General features: G+C 47.6%; 1 protein-coding gene across 1 annotated transcript; it reads left to right on the forward strand.

Annotated features, from left to right (window-relative positions):
• The first annotated feature begins 6,736 nt into the window (after positions 1–6,736).
• GPR15LG (G protein-coupled receptor 15 ligand) lies at positions 6,737–14,572 on the forward strand. Its single transcript, XM_058696874.1, has 3 exons — positions 6,737–7,054; positions 8,894–8,983; positions 14,261–14,572. Exons 1-3 carry the CDS (start codon positions 6,985–6,987, stop codon positions 14,344–14,346), a joined length of 246 nt encoding a protein of 81 aa, XP_058552857.1. The 5' UTR covers positions 6,737–6,984; the 3' UTR covers positions 14,347–14,572.
• The last annotated feature ends 4,673 nt before the right edge of the window (positions 14,573–19,245 follow it).

Genomic DNA, 19,245 nt, shown 5'->3' on the forward strand with positions numbered 1-19,245 from the left:
CTCTGACCCTCCCCCGTTCATGCTCTATCTCTGTCTCAAAAATAAACAAACATTTTTAAAAAATGAAAAAAAAGTGTTTATCAAAAGGGATTGATTCCAGTATCTGAAGAATAAATGGTAATCATGTTTTACTTCCCCAGATCCTATTTGTTATATCTAGTACCATAAACTCCTTTACTCAATTGCTTGGTCAAACAATTTTTTTAAGGTCAATGTAATCAGTAAGATGGAGTTCTCCCTAAATACACTCAATTTAGCTAGCAGTCAGAATGGAAGCCATTTTTCAGGAAAAGATGAAAGCTATCACCTTGAAGACTTGGCCTTTTGTAAAGGAGTTCAGGAAACTGGAGAAAGTTCCCCCAGTATAACACTTGAAAATTGCAAAAGGTGCAGCATATTGTGCCAGAAGCAAAGATGAAATCAATTAGGGAAGAGGGATTGTATGGGCCATTCTAGCCAGTTAGCCTGAGGGCAGGTGTGCACAGTCTGTCCCCCTCTGCCTCAGCATTTCATTCTGCCTCACTCCTAGCTTGTATTTGTATTGCTTCCTCACTGGTGGGGTGTTCTCCTAAGGGGCCACCGAGTCTCATAGGTGGTGGGGGTATTGCAGCCTCACTGGATCTAGAAATAGAGAATTGATATTTTCTAGCAGGACCAAATTGACATTCATGCTCACACATGAGCACACAAGTTTAGGAACAATTTTTGAAAATTTAAGACAGATGCGGGGCGCCTGGGTGGCGCAGTCGGTTAAGCGTCCGACTTCAGCCAGGTCACGATCTCGCGCTCCGTGAGTTCGAGCCCCGCGTCAGGCTCTGGGCTGATGGCTCGGAGCCTGGAGCCTGTTTCCGATTCTGTGTCTCCCTCTCTCTCTCTGCCCCTCCCCCGTTCATGCTCTGTCTCTCTCTGTCCCAAAAATAAATTTAAAAACTTTGAAAAAAAAAAAAAAAAAAAAAGACAGATGCTTTCCACTGAGTACTTTGTAAAAGTTCCCTAATCACCTGTATATGTCAGCTAGCCACCATCATACGTCTTTCCTTGTGTGTGAACCACCAGGGCTGCTCACCTGTATGCCCCAGAGTGGTTTTACATAGCATCACTGAGCTTCGTGAAACAAGATTTATGTGATGATTTCATAGGAAGGGTGTTTGTTCTAGGTCTTAATTTTTATTTGCTCATTAGTCATGTTGCCTCAATACCAAGAGCTTTGTTTTTTATACTTCATTTCTGAATTAATATGGATTTTTTGCAAAACTAAACGATCTTAAAATCAGTGGCATTTTAGAATTAAAAAACATTCCAGTAGTTGATTTTCCCATTTCTAATAATTCATTGTCCTATAAGAACGGGGAACTGAAGGATTACCTTTCCATAATTGTAGCGACTTTTACTGATGATTTAGAGGAAATCTTCCACAAGAGGATACAAATTAGCCCCACCCAGTTACGTAAGTCATGCAGGTTGAATGGACTGATTTCCCAGCAATGCAAAAATGCTTCCAAAGCAGGACTAGTGGGAGTTGAGAAAGCGTTAGTGGTTTGATGTGATCTAACTTCATAAAGGAGAGTGAGGGATTTGATAGGTTCAGTTTGCTATTCTGAAGGAATTAACTCTACCAACTGTGGGGGGGAACAAAGATGAATGAGAAACTTTCTGCCCTGGCGTCATAGCTGGGCTTGAAAAATCTGTAAAACAGCATCTGATGGACAGAAGCAGTGGTTAGTAGCCAGGAGAAATCTGCGAGTGAAAGAAGGCCACTGGCCCTGCTGACCTTTGAGCAGTGAATGTTGGAGACAGAAGGTCTCCAGTGGGAAATTTAGGGCCCAAACACAAGTCACTCTTCTAGGAGCTTAAGTCAACAGAGCCCTCTATTAGGTACCATATAGGTCAAAAGTGAGAAATAGCGACAAATGACCCAAGGTAATTGTAAAGTCATCTAGAAACTACAAAAACGTTATCCAGACTAATTGCTACAGGAGTTCAGAGAAAGGGGGCAGTTGAGTGCGTGCCCACAGGAATGTAGGTGTCCACACCCACCAGCACAGAGCTTGGTGCCTGGAGGAGGCTCCTTGCTTGAGGGAAGGGGGATGTTTGGGCAGCCCCGACATGCAGCATCATGGGAGGTATCCTGCCCTACTTGCTGGGAGCCCAGCCTTCTCTGCTTGCAAACCAAACGTGTTTGTGACTCTGCTGGTGTGCTCACAAATTGTCACCCTTACCATACTGGGTGCCTCAGGAAAGATGGGAGTATTGTCACCTACTTCACTGAAGTAGAAGAGTCATGTACAAAGAAGTTGGAGAAATCATGACAAGATTTTCACAGTTGTTAATTCTGAGTAGGAAAAAAATGGCATTTGGTAGGAAAATGGGGTGTTGTGTATCTTTGCCAATATATTATAGCTGCCCCTAAGCAATTTTTTTTCAAAAGGAAAGTACTTCTGGAAAGAAAGTACATTGGAAAACCCTAAAAGAAGCTTCTCAGATTTTAGGAACTTAGTGGAAAGACCCAGAAAGCAGAACATGTCTCCACACTGCGGCCTTTGGCACGTCTCCTTTCAGACAAGCTGGACCCAGAGCCTTCGAGGTCCCTGTAGCCCTGACACGCTGCGTCCACAACAACAGGCTTGAAGCTGACGCCAGGATGACAGCTCCGGCTGCACCTCGAACACCCGCCCTGTCCCGGTGATGCTAGATGGGGGGGTGAGAATACAGAAAGGTGACACCTCTCTTCTGGGAAGCCTGCTGCCAAACCTGCAAGGCGCAGAACAGACGCTGACAAACAGGATTCATCCCAACTCTGTGGTTCTCTCGGCTTTAAGCACTGGCAAAAGTGGACAACCCTGGCATTGCCCTCCCTCCTGCCGCCCAATTCTCTCACAATTGTTTTCCCGGTCCTCACCCTCTTGGTGAAATTTCACGTTTGTAATGGGCCTGCTCTCAGTCATTTAGACCTGAATTTCAGTGTCTTTTTTTTTTTTTTTTTACCCGAATCGAGGCAAGAAAAGACAACCATTGTTCCGCGTTAAAAAAGCGTCATACATCCTTGAACACAAGTGGGAGGCTGGTATTGTTTTGGACACCAGATGCTGTTGACAAAGGGAAGGAAAGCTATGTACCTGTCTTCTGGTAATGGTCCACCTAATCTAACAATTATTTTCATGTAGAACGACACTTTAGCATTACCTTCTCATCCAAAGAATCTGTTTCTCTCCAGCTTCAGCTACTCTTTTACTGAGAAACAGAGAAGTTGAGCAATTTGTCCAGGTTCGCACAGGCTAAGACATGGCAGAGCTCTGGTTAGAGCTTGGACCCCGAGGCTCTAGAGTATAGAGGAGGTAGGAAGACAGAAATTGTGGACAGGGGTTCTGAGTCCCCGGCTCCAGGCTGAAACCATGGGGCAGGTGTGAGGTGATGGGGGCAAAGCGCCCGGAACTCCAGACAAACAGAGACAGAGACAGGAAAGCAGCCAAGGGATTATTCCTATCAGGTAATGGCCTCACAGTTATTTCTGTACCCACATGAGTGGCCACAGGATAAAAAAGACCTTGCCTTCTAGTCTCCCCAAGGTGCCTTTGTGGTGTGGAAAAGGTGACATTCCAGCATGACTCCCACGGAAGAGCCCGAGGCCTGCTGACAGCCACCGTGGTGAGGTAGGGTAGCCCACAGTCCTGGCTACAGGGAGATAGCCCACCCCCACAGAAAGGACGGTGGGAGGATGCACAGCATTGGTGAGAACCCAGGGGACCAGTGAGGGCAGAGGTAGAAGGAACACTGCCTGCATTTACCAGTCTTATTCCAGTAGCAAGAGGCAGTGAGCTGGAGGCTTATGAGGAAGTTCGGGTTAATTGTAAAAAATAGAGGGAGCTATTGGTTTCTTGTACAATTTGGGGGCGGCAGGTAAGCTAAATAGCAACGTGGGTTATTTTCGACTACTTGTGAGCTCTCACGGAACCAACGTTAGGAAAAAAACCTCAGCTTTGGAGTCAGGCCGAGCTGGTTCCAGGTGAGAAGTTGCCATGGGTGTTTTTGTGAGGGGAAAGAAAACCTCACTTTCCCTTGTTGCAAGATGAAAATTCAGTGCCTGCCTCCCTGAGGTTGGTGGGTGGGAGGATTAAATAAGACAGCTGAGGATCACAACAGTGTCTGGCTCCTTCCTCTATTGTAAACTGATCTGCAATTTGCTAAGCAAATAAAGGAGGGAGAGTCATTTCTGATCAATTACAGGATTCATAAAACACGTTTGGAAAAAAAAGTGTGGCAACCAAGAGTAAAGTGTGGGACACAGGCCAAAAATGTTCTACCTGTAAAGGGTGGGAACGCGTCAGGCATTTTCCTAATTGACCTTAGAAATCACAAATTTGACTTGAAAATTTTTTCTTCCTTGTGAATTTCCCTGAGTGTCGGATATGTCTCCGGAGACTTCTCAGGAAGGCTTCCAAGTGTTTCAAAATCATCTTTAGGTAATTTATTCAAAGCCTCAAATATTATTTTTTGTACCCAAACCGCATATGCTTAAAACTAACAGGTGTTCCTGTTAAAATGCTTCTCATTTTCACTTCTCACAACCCAACATGAGATTTCAAATATTCTAAAGAGCCAGAGGTGTTTCTTCCTTTTTTAAAGTAAGAAGTTGACAACTATCCTTGAAATGTTAAAAAAACAAAACAAACAAACAAAAAAAAACCAGCAGCTGAAAATTTGCGTACAGTGATGGTCTCTAGGGAGTGGGGTTTGGGGGGAAACTGATACTTTATACCCGGTGTTATCTAAATTAGTGCGGGCATAGATAGATTGCTTCGGCAATTTTTCATAAGCATTCAAAAATCAGGGTGGAATTCTGACATCTGAATCTATTCTTCCCGTTTAAACATATGTTCCCAGGAATAGCTGCAAATCTCTGAATCCTATGTGTGAGTGGCTAAGGAACAGAGCCCTGGAGACAGCCAGTTTTGCTGGCCCTTAGCTGTGTGGTAGGTACCCTTACAGCTCTGATCTGTGGTGAGAAAAAAGCTGTGTTGAGAACCTAACGTCTTTCTCTGACTCCGCGGCCGAGTGGCAGAGGGTCCTGAGAAATCCAAACAAACCTCCCTCTTCACTAGCCTGAGAGTCTGATTTCTGCACCACTGCTAAGCACTTAGAGTTCAGATTTGGCCTAATCCCTGTCCCCTTTGGCAGATAGGTTGCTCTTTTCTCCTCTGATGACACTTTGCCAAAAGCAAACAGGAACCATGCCAATGCAGAGACTACCTATTACAACAGGTAACGGGTGAGTGGTAGCCAAACGTAAGCTGTTGACCAACTTGGTGGTGACCCCCCAAATGACCTCACATAAAAATAAAACAGTGGCATTAGTCCTTGATGTAGACCATGGACACAATCCTGATTACAGGAAGCATCGTTGGGAAACTGCTGACTTTATGGACCTGTACCATGGCCTTTGAGAACAGTGTGCTGGCTGTCAAATGCAGGCTGAGGACAAGTCCCACCCTCTTCCTGGCCCTTTCCAAAAGTGGCTGCTCCAAAGGCTCTCCTAAGGCACCTGGAGTTGTCCCTGGTAGGCCCCACGGGGTCTCCCTGACCGTACCCTCTGCTATGGCCACTGCATGCTCAGCACAGCCTTCAGGATTCAGAGCACAGCTTGGAAAGGGAATCAGGCAGGGGCTGGGCAGGTGCCTAACATGATATGACATGTGGTTCTTAAGCCCAGCAGCCCAACCAGTTTCTTTGTGTGGATGTGAATGCATAAAAGCTGACTTTAAAAAGATATCCCCAACTACTGATTTGCTCACCAAACTGTCCCAACACATGGTCTAAATTGTATCTCCAATCTCTAGCAAGAGAGGAGGGCCAGTGGAGCGCAACTGTTAGCCAGTCTCAGGCAGCAGGGAATGTCTCGATTGGCTGCCAGGAACCAGCAAGATCCTGGGGGAGCTGAACCAGACACTGGCATCTTCCCATGTGCCCTTCAAAGCTGGAAACCAGACAGCCAGTTGTCTAGAAGGGCACACTCATTAAGGCAAAGGACAGATGGCCATGATACCACAAGGGCAAACACAAATTCTGAGTATCTGCATGGCTTGCCTCCACCAACAGAAGGTGACCTCCCTGAGGTCAGGCCCAGCATCTTCCATGTCTCCCGGGCCAAGTGCATGGCCTAGCCCACAGAATACGTTCAGTGAATAGGTGACAAGCAGCCTTCTGCACCCACTGGCAGACTCTTCCCTATGGCCACCCTTGTAAGATGTTTGCTTCTCCACACATTTCCTCAGGCTGATCTTCTACCTGAAGTGCCCTTTCACTTCATCATAAACATACATCAAGGTCCAGCTGCAGCCCCACCCCCTTAACAGCTATATCTATATCCACCACGTCGCACATGGCCTCTCACACATGTCCTCGCTCATGCTTGTGCCCATTTCATGGATGGGAAGCAGACTCAGAAGCATTCAGTGGCAAGTTCCAGGGTCACACCGCTGATAAATCCTGTGCAAAGCAAGAGCTCAAACCCACGTCATCTGATTCCAGGGTCTCTGCTCCCTACATTTCACCAATTGCTTAGAAGTCCTCCCTGAGGTTTGCAGAGTTTTATGGTCCTCCTGCCCCATCTTAGGAATGAGCAGGAAGATCTGTGTGTGATGGAATTATTACTGACACTAAAAGTTAACGTTCAACACTGGGAAGTGGCCCTTCCCTGGCAGGGGTTTGCCACTCTGACCACTGAAGGCAGCTCTGGGAGCTCCCGTGGCCGGGCATTTATAGCTCTGTGTGTTACAGTTCACTAAATACTCTCAACTTCTCGAAAAGCTGGTTTTTTCCTCTTGGGAGCGGCTGACTCTACCCTTTATGAGAATTGCAAGCCTGCTGGTGCCCTGCCCATTGGGAAACACCTCACTCTGTCACTCTATAAATGTCTGAGGTGGCCCCAAGGGAGGACTTGTGCAGCACCGCTGTCTCCCCAGGACGTGAAGTTCCCACCACCCCACCATGAGGTTTCTAGTCCTCTCCAGATTGCTCTGCATCTTGCTCCTCTGCTTCTCCATCTTCTCCGTGGAAGGTAGGGCTGTCCCCCCAAAATGCTGGTTCCCAAGCAGGGAATGCAGGGCCTGGGAAGGTTGGAATCAGAAAATGTTGGGGGGCAGGCCCCCAGCAGGCAGTCCTGGGCCTGGGAAGACAGGCTCTCACTCCTGAATCTGTAGCACCTCTGTATACAGTGGCAGCACCAAGGGGTGGCCTGGGAACTTTAGACCCCACGATCTCCATCCGTAGCTCCAGTTCCCCCAAACCCACACACCAGCTATGTGAAGGTGATGTTTACCATGCAAACATGCAAACTCCTGGCAAGATTCTTGCACCTAAATCCTACCTAGCTAGAAATTCTAGAGCCACTCTCTTGTACTCGTACCATGCCTGTAGTATGGTGAATTTTGTGGAGACTGTGTGAGTCTGAGCATCCCAGCAAACAGCTGCAACAGATGATATGAGTACAGTGTGGTGGTGGTTGGGGGGGTGGGGGAGGCATGTTTGTATGTGTTTAGAAGTGGGGGAGATGTTCCCTGTACCTCAGTGGATATGAATGTTTAGCACTCCTGCCTTTGTTTCATTCAGGTTAGCTATTTTGAGCTTTTTCTCTTGCCTAACTCTCTAGACACTGCCTACTTTTATTATTTTTTTAAAGCAATTATGGTTAAGAGACTCTTAAGTACTGAGAACAAACTGAGGGTTGATGGGGGGTGGGGGAGAGGGGAAAGTGGGTGATGGGAATTGAGGAGGGCACCCCTTGGGATGAGCACGGGGTGTTGTATGGAAACCAATTTGACAATAAATTATATGTTAAAAAAAATAAAAAAATTAAAAAGTACCATCCCTATCAAAAAAAAAAAAAGCAATTATGGTTATTTTAACATTTATTGGAATTGGGAGCATAGACAAATAAATAGGGTTGAAAAACACCCATATCTTCATGACTCAGGAATATAGCCATGTTTAACATTTTATTTCTTTTCAATATTGCAGACAAGCATTTTTGGTAATTGATATATCTCTATATATTAAACATTATATCTTTTTAAAATCACTATATTATTATACAATCACCAAAAATATTTACTGTTAAAATTATTCTGGAAGCATTTACACCAAAATGTCAACAGTAGTCATCTCTGAGCAGTAGGATGATAGGAAGTATTTGTTTTCTGAACTTTCTGCAGTGAACATTGCTGCATATGTAATACAGAAAACAGTGATTAGAATTCCTCATAAACACAGTCCAAAGCAATGCAGTTTATCAGACCTCTATTTGGGGGCATGCTAGACGTTGCCACTGTTACCTTAATGACAATTCAGTGAATATGAATACCTTTCCCCATAAAGTTTCTAAAACATTTAGGAGTATTTCTGGCATATTCTCCAAGTAGTATTATTTAAGTAATATTTTTAGGTATAACTTGCCATCAAGTGTGCTATGATGAATTTCATGCTTAGACATGTAGATGGTTCATAATTTTGCACTATTTTAAGTATGTGGTAAGAGCATATGTGTATGTAAAACATTCCTTGTATTTAAGATTATTTTCTTAGGCTAGATTGCCAAAGGGAGAATATCAGGTCAAAGGGCATAGATACTTTGAGTGAGGATGCTGTGTTTTGGACAGGGACATGAGGAAGAGAGTATCTGCCCACAATGACTTTGTTATTTCTGAAAAATAAATCACCTCCAGGCCCACCCTTTCCCCAGGCCCTCCCACAGCCTGGCTCTTCCTGAGTTTCCTTCAATAAATATCCCTGACCTTTGTACCTTGGGAGCGGAGGCTGACTCAAGTCATTTGTACACAGATCCAACCTCATGGTGTCCCCAACACACTAAGGAAGGGTCTCTGCCTGTGTCTACCCTCAGGGAGAAGGCATTCTAGGCATCTTGCCAAGCCCCGGAAAGGCAAGCTTTGCTGTTCCCGAGTTCCTAGTCCTGTCCCGACGGCCCAGAAAGGTAAGCACCCTGTCCAGATGGTAAGAGGCTCTGGGGAGGCCATGGGACAGGCCGTATATGTGGATCAGCCCTCACCTGTGCCTGGCACAGAGGGGCCACAGCAGATGCGATCTTGGCCTCATGGAGCTTCCGCTCTAGTGTGGAAAAATGCAAAATTAATCATTTTGAACTGAATACGTTCTGTCAAGAGAAGAACAACATGCAATTAGAAAACGGTACTGGGAACACCCCCGGCCTGGGTGGGAGGCATCAGAGGAGGCCGCATTTGAGACCTGAAGAAAGGCAGGGAGACAGAGGGGAGGGTTCAAGCAGGGGAAGCAGCAGGCATGGAGGCCTGAGATGGGCAGAAGGGAGCCATGGAAGACAGAGAGGCTGGTGAGTTGCAAGGTGTTCATGGAAGCTACTACCCAAGGTAGGGCTGGCCTCGTGAGCTGCCACATGAGGAAAGGTGACCAGTGGGTGGATGGGACTCCCAGGCTCAGAACATCCCAGAGATGAGGGCAGGCAGCATGCGTCCCAGGAACCAGGCTGGAGGTGCAGAGCCAGGGTGAGGCCTGGAGGAACAAGACTGCCCTCTCCCACGAGGCCCCCGGGGGCCCCGGCTGATGAGGGAGACAGCCCCGAAGGAGGCTGCAGGTACCCAGCTCCCAGCACCGGCCCAGGCTGAGGGCCAGCTGGTGCATGGGAGTGGCCTGGGTGTGAAGTTAGTACTAGGAGACTTCTGCTGGCCTTGGGTAGGAGGGCCCCACAGCCTGGTGCAGGCAGCCCCCCAGGGAAAGCTGCAGAGCCTAGAGCCAGCCAGGCCTGACACTAATCCAAGGGTCCTGCCCCCAATTCTCCGCAGCTAAGGTCTGAGAAGGCCCCAGTCCTGCTGGCACCTCTGAGACCATGGCCCAGGGAGCCCATGACCAGAGCCAGGTCCTCCCACCCATCCCCCAATCCCACCAACTACCAAGAGTCCTGTGCACAAAGCGGGAGCTTGGGTATGAAGGACAGGGAGAGAGAGAGAGACAGCACTCCTTAGCCTCTGGCCACCTCTCCAGAGAGGCTGACAGCCCCTCCCTCCAGACTGGCATCACATCCAGCTGCGGTAAAAATAACCCGTTCTCACACCCTGCACCCAAGTGTGAAGCACCCGCCCAGGAAAGGTGAGAGGAAGTGCACTGACAGGCTGACTGCAGCTCTGCTCTCCTCTGAGGCCCCAGCCTGGTGAAGGAGGAGGAGTGTTTCCATGAAAGAAATAAGGCAAAGCCAAGGGAAGGGAGAGGTAAGAGTCCCTCCCTACTGAATAAGTCCATCCCCAAACCCTTCCCCAGGATGGATGCACTCACAGGAAGTAAAACGACGTTAGGGATGTGCGTGCACATACACACACATGCACACACGCATACACAGATCCTAGGAAACACAGCCAGTTAACTCCTTGTGCCCAGTACAGGGCAGCTGTTTTGTTACTCACTCAACACTTTAGAATAATCGAGGTGCACGGATTCCATGTTGACTCTGGATTTCTTTCAGTGTACGTACATATTTTTAATTCCGTTGCAGAAATTTGCAAACAACTTAGAACAAAAAGAGAAAAACAAACATTTTTATCAGGTCCTTATTGTACAATCTCATTTAAATCTTTGGAACCACATCAGGGAAACATTGTCACCATTTTACAGTTTGGGAAACTGAGGCTCAGAAAGAATCTGAGGCAGAGCCAGGAGCCCGGATGTGTCTACCTCTTTCCACTACAACAAACTGCCTCCTCCATAGAGAGCAGGTCCTGCAGCATGCTTGTGAAGACAAGCGCATTCCCAAGACCTTAGACTTCCCCAAAGCAAAGCGCCATCTGGGTTGGAATCCCAGCTCCACCACCTGCTAGCTGTGTGCCCTTGAGCAGGTCGCCCCGCTCTGCTAAGCCTCAATCTCCTCACCTGTGAAAGGGTACGATCCCAGACTCTACCTTGCCAGGCTATGGTAAGAAGACAGTGAAGTCATGACTATAGCCAGGCATTACCCCCATAAACATGCCTGCTGGGGAAGTCAGAGCCCTGCCAGGGCGCCTGAAGCAGGAGGCCAGAAATTTCAACACTGAAAACCAAGGTCCGTGCCTTCTTGCCCAGGCTTGGTGGTTCCACCCACCATTTTCTGGGCCTGATCCTGGGGCCGGGTCATCAACAACAGAGCTGCTGAGCGTGCCAAACTCTGGGAATGTGGCCTCTGTACTCTGGGCCCCCGGTGTATAAGAGTGTCTGCCTACCTGTCCAAAGAGAAAATAACCAACGGTGTCTGGAGGATGTCCCTGGGCTGACAATACCAGTTAGACGTACACATGCCAGTGTGGGACTCTTCAATGTAAAGTGTCTTTCCTGAGCCTTGGTTCGCACATAAGTGCAGTGCCAAGCCTGTGGGGATGACAGGACGTGGCAGGTACAGGATCTTGGGTCGGTTTGACAAAACCATCACCAAAAGTCAGTGGGCTGAATTTACCACATTTACTGATTTGCTAAACAAAGCTTTCTCCAAAGTATTTGGAAAGTTTGTGTCAATCTGTGTAGCAGTGTGTCATAGCAACATTTTTTTCGTGGAGTGTTCAGTTCGTTAACTCTTAGTGCTGGACAGGCATCAAGCTTAGGCGGGGGGCAGAATGACAGACCCCACCTAGGACCTCTGTCAGGCCATCCTCCTTCCAGGTGTCCTGAGGTTGTCGGTGAGGAAGCTCCTAGGCAAGACTGGGGAGGTCTTGTTTGAAGACCCCTGGAGCCTGAGAGTGTGCCCGCCCCTCCCACAGACTACCTGGGACCTGAGAGCTCTGTCCCACCCTCCCTGTTTTGAAGACAAGCAAAATTACTTGACCCACAGTGGGAGGTGGGGGAGAAGGGGCCCAGAGAGATTCCTCCCCCACCATGGGGTTATCCTTGTCTTCAGAAAGGGGCCCAGACTACAGAGACAAAGACTACCCATTGAGGACCACCAGCATGATTACTTGAGGGTTTTGGCAACTTTGCATGACAGCTGGGTTGAGACAAGAGCCAGTACAATGGACCCTGGAAGGGAAGAGGTGAAGAGGGTGCCCCACCCATCCTATCCAGTGGACCAATCAGAGGGTCTCATATCTGTAGCCTTTCTCCTCCAGGGTTATATCCATTAGCCGTAGCTGCGTAACTAAATACTCCCAACTTCAGTGGCCCAAACTACATGTATTCTCATTTTCCATGAATCTGCAGGTCAGCTGAACAGGCTCATTTATTCTTCCAAGGGTTGGATACACCATTCTGCTGACCTTGGCTGGGCTCTCTCACATGTTTGGGGGCCAGTGGTCTGTAAGTCTTGGAGGGTCTCAGTTAGGCAACCGGACCTTCTTCCACACGGTCTGTCATCCTCCAACAGGCCAGCCCAAACTTCTTCACAGAAGCTGCAGGGTTCCACCTATGTGAGTGAAAGCACCTAAGTACCTCAGAACTGACCCACCTTTACCTCCGCTGCATTCAGCTGGCCTAAGGAACTCACCAGGGCAGCTCAGATTGAAGGAAAGGAGAAGCAGACCCCATATTTTGGTGGGAGGAGCTACAAAGTCACATTGCAAAAACAGGGTGGAGAATTGTGACTATGTGTGCAATAAGTCAACCACAGTATTTATTGTAGGAGCCAGAGAAGAGAGTCCTGGGGATCTGAGGAGGGTGGACAGAAGTTGCAAGCAGTGTTCAGGAAACCATGGTCCCCCATCAGAAATTCTAGTGGAAAATTCTCATGACATTATATTACTAGAAAAAAGTACTTTACACTGTACCATGATAGTACCATGACTATCACTGTTGGAAGATGAAAGCACTTTCAAATAGGAAGACAAAATACAAGGACAACTATACCAATGTTAGCACTTATTTATGATTGAGACATGAGGCTATGGATAAATTATAATTGAATTTATTTTTATAGCTGGTGGTTATATAGCAATTATTGTCTAACACTTACATCTGGTAACTCATTTAATCCTCACAATCTTAAGAGTTAGATAACATTACTACCCCCATTTTTACAGATGAGGAGCCAAAGCACAGAGAGGTTAAGTAACTTGTTGAAGGGCACACAGCTAGTAAGTAAGTGGTAGAGCTGGGGCTTTGAATCCGAACACTCTGGCTCCAGATTCTATGTTCTTTTTTTATTTTATTTTATTTTATTTTATTTTATTTTATTTTTTTAATGCTTATTTATTTCTGAGAGAGAAAGACAGAGTACGAGTGGGAGAGGGGCAGAGAGAGAGAGAGAGAGGGATACACAGAATCGGAAGCAGGATCCAGGGGATCCAGTGCTGACAGCACAAAGTGGGACTCGAACCCACGAACCGTGAGATCATGACCTGAGCCAGTTGGACACTTATCCAACTGAGCCAGCCAGGCGCCCCCAGATTCTATGTTCTTAACTATCATACCACCTTGCATATAGTAATAATCTGGAAACAGAAGGGGGAAAAAAAAGAATAGTCTCATCACAACAATTTAGTAATCTTCACATTCATTTGTGTTTCTTTTATTTTTTTTTCAAGCAACCATGTTTATCCAGTTTTATTTTTATTGTACCTCATTTTGTTACTTTTAAAATTAATGTTACATTGTGAGTATTTTCTTTCCTCTTGCTACAGTCTTCATAATCACAGAATTTTCTCATGTTAAACATTTCCATCATGATGAGATACCATAAGATACCATACCTAACTTACCATTTCTCTACCAGAGAATATTCAGATTGTTTCCAGAAATTGTTTTTCTGGTATTAAAAACAAAACTATGAAGAACAGTTTAATGCATGCCGGTTCTTTTTTCTTGTGGATTATTCCTCCCATAAGTGGGACTGGTTTGTCAAGATGCAAACATAGCTTTGAGACACACATTGCCTGCAACTCGCAGTCCAGAAGGAAATAGCCCGAGGAGTCTGAGGGCCTGCAAGTGACGTGGGCAGACCCTCCTACTGTGGCCATCAGAAACCAGACCCTTCAACTTTAGTGGACTCTTGTTGACAAAGCCAGTTTGGCTCATAAGCCTCCTTCTCTCCATCTGATGCCAGTAAATCAGATTTCTCCCTGACAGGACTGAAATAACCTGAGCTGGTCATGTTTGCCATGAAAGGCCTTCCTTCTGGGTCTCCAGGAAGGAGATAAGATCTGATTCTTGCCTTGATTTTTGAAAACACTTTGCGTCTGGAAATGAATGTTAATTGTGTTCTCCCCTTTCTCCTCCCCCACTCTGCTTGGCTCTTGTCTTGTCTTACCTGCCCATTGCTCCTTCCCAGGGCGCCATGTGAGGATCTGCAGACAGTGCAAAGTCAAGCCAGGGTCCCGCACTTGGGTAGTACCTGGGGCTCTCCCGCAAGTGTAATGCTGCCCAAACAAGTCTGCACGCAAGTTGAGACCCTCATGCCCAGTGCCTGAGGCACCCAGAAGTCTCAGGTTCTCTCAGGATGCTCCTCTTGAAGCTGGGGCTGAGGGCAGAGATGCCAAGAGCCTTGGCCCAGGGAAGCTTCTGCCCATGAACCATAAGCCTCTTCTCTTAAAGACACAACATTTATTCCCTGCTATGTTGGAATGTGCTCACGCTGCCTTTTTAGAAAAGCCTGAACCAGAATTTTCTGAAAACCACAACCTGGATACAAGGGTCAAAACGCTGGAATGCCTGTCTTGCTGTGTGGCCTTGGACAAGTAACTTAGCCTCTCTGGGTGCATGTTGGCTTCAGAGATGTAAAGTTCAGAGACCGAAAAACCCTCTAAGGAAGACCATCAGTCACTGGCACCAATGGGTTTCACTATGCTTTTCAACCTTCCCGGCAGTGAGCTGGGATGTTGTGGGGCTTCACCTTGGTCAGCAAGGGCCTTGAGAAAGTTCCGGAATTCTAGATGCTAGTCCCACTCATGCCCCCCACTTTCCGAGTTATTCAGGCTCAGCCCACCTGGTCTCAGTCCCCTCCTGGCCTCTACAGTGTTGACAGTCAAGATTCCACTGTGACTTTTGACAGCTACAAACTCAGACAATTCTGATCCTGCTAGGGAGCAGGTAACAGGTCCCCAAGAGCAGTGACCAAGACTGCATCCTGAGGTACACACAGCCCCTAACCGTCCCACATCCGATGGCCTCTGAAGGAACCCCTTCCTAACTTCCTGATGTGAATCTGCTGGAAAGAACATTGAAACAAAACAAACAAAAAACCCTAAATAAATAAATAAATAAATAAATAAATAAATAAATAAATACACAAAATGCACATGCAACATCCATGTTTAAGAAAGTTAGTAATTGGGAGGCACTGGGTGGCTCAGTCGGTTAAGCGTCCGACTTGGGCTCAGGTCATGATCTCAGTGTTTGTGAGTTGGAGCCCCGCATTGAGCTCTCTGCTATCAGCACCGGGGCCTGCTTCGGATCTTCTGTCTCCCTCTCTTCTGCCCCTCTCCCTCTCTCTCTTTCTCTCTCTCAAAAATAAACAAACATTTAAAGCAACAACAACGACAAAAAGAAAAGTCAGTGATTGGTGTCCCCATGTGGCTCAGTTGGTTAAGCATCCACTCTTGGTTTCAGCTCATATCATGATCTCATGGTTCATGAGATTGAGCCCAGAATCAGGCTCTGCTCTGTCAGTGTGCAGCCTGCTTGGGATTCTCTCTCTCTCTGCCCCTCCCCTGCTCACATGCACTCTCTTTCTCAAAATAAATAAATAAACGTTAAAAAAAAAAAAAAAAAAAAAAGAAGTCAGTGATTGGGCCTGAGCCACAGCTTTCTGCTAGAGGAAACCCGTGCCCCAAAGCCTCTCCTGAAGGCCACTCCTTCATCATGAGAAAATCTAACTAGAAGAAGAGGGGTGAGGACTACTGACAATAACAACGCTCTTGGTCTGAAACACCAGGACTCAAACCCCAGGCCTACCCAGAACTGTCTGTGTGACCTGGGCAAGTTGGTTCCCTTTTCTGTAAAATGGAGACCCCAGCACCCATCCAGAGGACTGAAAGGGCACGGTGGGTGATGGAAAGTACCCACAGAGGGCATGGCACACAGAGGAAAATGGTTCAGGGAAGTCCCTGCCTTCCCTGTCCTCACTGGGGGCTATGCTTCTACCCACAATGAACCGGGTTTGTGACTCAGAAGGAACAGATGGCCAGGTCTAAGAGGCTCATCTCTCCGGTAAAGCTCCCTTCTAATCTGATTCTCCCAGGAAGGTGAGAAGCCCTCCCCATGCCACCCCACAGTCTGTGTCTGAAAGCGCCAGGCCCACAGCTTCTAGGATCGATGGGTAGGAGTTCTCTGGCACAGGGCTCTGGGGACAGTGGTCCCAGGGCAAGCCAGAGTCCTTACCTTGTCCTAGGCCAGACCTTTCAATTCCATACAGAGGCTGCATTCATGGGCTGGTCCCTTCACTCACTCACCCGTTCCCAGGGTAGGCAGTCGTCCCATCACGCCAGCTTCTGAGGCTCAGACATGAACAAATGCAGTCCTTGAGGGCTGAGAAGCAGCAGGGTGTGAGCCCCGGGGCATAAACAGAGGTCCGGGCACAGGAGGGAAAAGATGAGCTGATGCCTGGGCTGAATTATGGGAGCATTCCAGCTGGAGAAGGGATATGTGTGTGAGCGTGCAAGCATATGTGTGCATGCGTGCATGCATGTGTGTGTGTGTCTGGATGAAGAAGAGGAGCAGCGAAGGCCAGGCAGAAGACTTGAGGGTTTCCCCTGCAGGGAATGCAGGGAGGAAGGGCTATTAGGAGGAGGTGGAATGAGCCGGAACTAAGGCAGGGCCGAGGGCAAGGCACAGAAGAGGAATTTGAGGGGTTTCTGAGCAGCAGTGGTGTGGCCTTATAGACTCGGTAGCTGGGGCTATGGAGACAAGTCCACGGTGAACATTCCTGTGCTGTGTCAGACCCTCACTGGGAACGCCCTTGGCGAGGTGAACCACTCAGCTACTAGCACTGTGACAGCTGACCATTCAACATCCTTGTTCCCAATCCTACCCCTCTCCATCACCACCAAACTCCTGCCCCCTAACACACACACACACACACACACACACACACACACACACGGTAAAGAAAACACTGACATATAACTAAACACATGTACTTGAAAGTCAACAGCAAAAACAATTCAGAGGCCATGTGTCTGGCCACTGAACCAAGTCTAGCCTTCTGCTCAGGAAAGCACAAATGCCAGGAGCCTCAGCTTCTTTTTCAGGTAGGAAAGACCAGTCACTTAATGTACACAATTAAAAGGACACAGCAGAATGTTGGGGGAAAGAGGAGGCTGTCTCTGTGGGGCAGGAATGCAGTGCCCATGGCTCTGAGCCACTGGCGTGCAGGAGACCAGCCTTGGGTAGGTAGGGCAGTGACCCCATGGGACCTTCCAGGGATGCCAGCCCCTCAGAGCAGCCCAGACCAAAGGTGGGAGGCACAAAAGGGAGCTGAGGACTCTGTTCCCACCCTCCCTGACTCTGGAAAGTAAGGGGAAGTAAGGGAAAGCCTGAGACTGGTTCCCAGAGATTCCTGTGCAGAGCTAGAGGCTGGCCAAAGGCCAAACTCTTTCCTTCCCACTCACCTGTGGGATGTCACCTCCAGAAGTTGCAACATGAGATTTTAAATTTGGTGGAAGAACTTCACTCTCAAAGGGTAGACTGAGCCTTCAGGGAAAGTCTGACAAATAAGGTGATTCAAGGCTACTGGGGATCCCATGAGGATTCCAAACATCCACAAGGGACTTCAATTTATAAAACTTTAATTCTTATTTTGCCCTTACTTGACTCCTTAAGAACCTAGACTGATTGACAGTTTACACTAGTGTCAGTAGAGAAAGTGTGCAGTCCCCATGGCAACTAAAGGGGCTCACACTCTGACTAGGTGGGACAAGTGGTATCGTTGACAGTGCACAAGCTTCACAGATTTGGGTTCAAATGAGGGTTCTGTCATATGCCTGTTGTGTGACATTAGGGAGGTCAGGTGACCTCTCAGAGCCCCAGATTCCCCACCTGTAAAATGAGGCTGTCACAGAGGGCTATTAGGGAGACTAAATGAGACAATGAGAAGCGCCTGGCTCTGAAATAGAAGCCAAATGGTGGTCACAGGTCTGTTTCCAGCACATTAGACAGATCCAAGTGTCTCCCCGCTCCCCAACCCCACTCAAGATTAGGTCCCCCTGGACCCATTTCATCTCCAGCTATCATCGAACCTCCAGTTGGGCACCACAAGCACTTTACAGCCTTGTGGACTCACCCATTCTGCTGATTCGTCTCTGAGCTTATTTTTGGGTAAACTGTCCAGAGTAGACCACTTTCTGGAGCCTTACAGGGCCATGCCCTAACTGGTTAGTTCACACAGGATCCCACACATGACTCCCCTGACTGGCTCCGCAGCCATTTTCCCTGCCTTGGACGCGTCATAAAACTTCTAGGGTGTGAATGTGTCCAGGGCTCTGACCTGGTCTCCCAAGCAGTGGCTGCACCTTGTCTGTTTACTAGCAGCCGTGTAACAGGCGGACAGGTCCAGAGGCAACCGGCAGACTTGTTATCAACAGCCCCATCTCTGGAAATAGTCTTTGACTCGTCTGCTGTTTAATCTGTCAAACTGCACTGCCCCTCAGGATTTGCAAAGTGTGAACCAAAAGGTGGGAAGTGTCAAATTACAAGATATCGAAACAGAAAAAAAAGTTCTCTTTCACATCAAAATGCAGCCATTTTGTTTGTTCAAGTCAGCCTGCCACCTGGCTCAGCGGGCATTTCAGCTTATACCCCCGGGCTACTCCAGTCTATCAACTTAAGGATGGATGGAGTGGGGAAGCACATGTCAAGGCATGAAGAGGATTAGTTGTTGACCATGACCAGGAACCAAGACTTATGTCATCATCAGGTACCTCTTCATTCATTCATCCATTCAGCTGGTCAACAACTACCCATTGAGGACCTTCTATGTGACTGGTCCTGTGTAAATACTGAAGAAACCTATGCATGAAATGGTCTCTTCCTTAAGTGGTTCACAGCACTCTGGGGGAGACACCAAAGCAGACAGATTATAGTACTAAAGTCTTTTAAGGATCCTGTCAAGGTCTCAAGTAGGGACCAATTCTGCCTGGGGGCAGAAGATGCCAGAAAAAAAAAAAGGAAAACATTCCGGAGGAGAAGATATTATTGCTGTGTCATCTACCTAGACTCAACCATGAGGCAGGCTGGATAGCAAAGGAGAGCACTGCAGGGTGAAAAACAGGCAACATCAGGGTTAGAGCTTCTGCCCACTTGTGTGGGTGCCGCAGTGAC

This window comes from Neofelis nebulosa, chromosome 13 (genome assembly GCF_028018385.1).
Source record: "Neofelis nebulosa isolate mNeoNeb1 chromosome 13, mNeoNeb1.pri, whole genome shotgun sequence".
Classification (NCBI taxonomy): domain Eukaryota; kingdom Metazoa; phylum Chordata; class Mammalia; order Carnivora; family Felidae; genus Neofelis; species Neofelis nebulosa.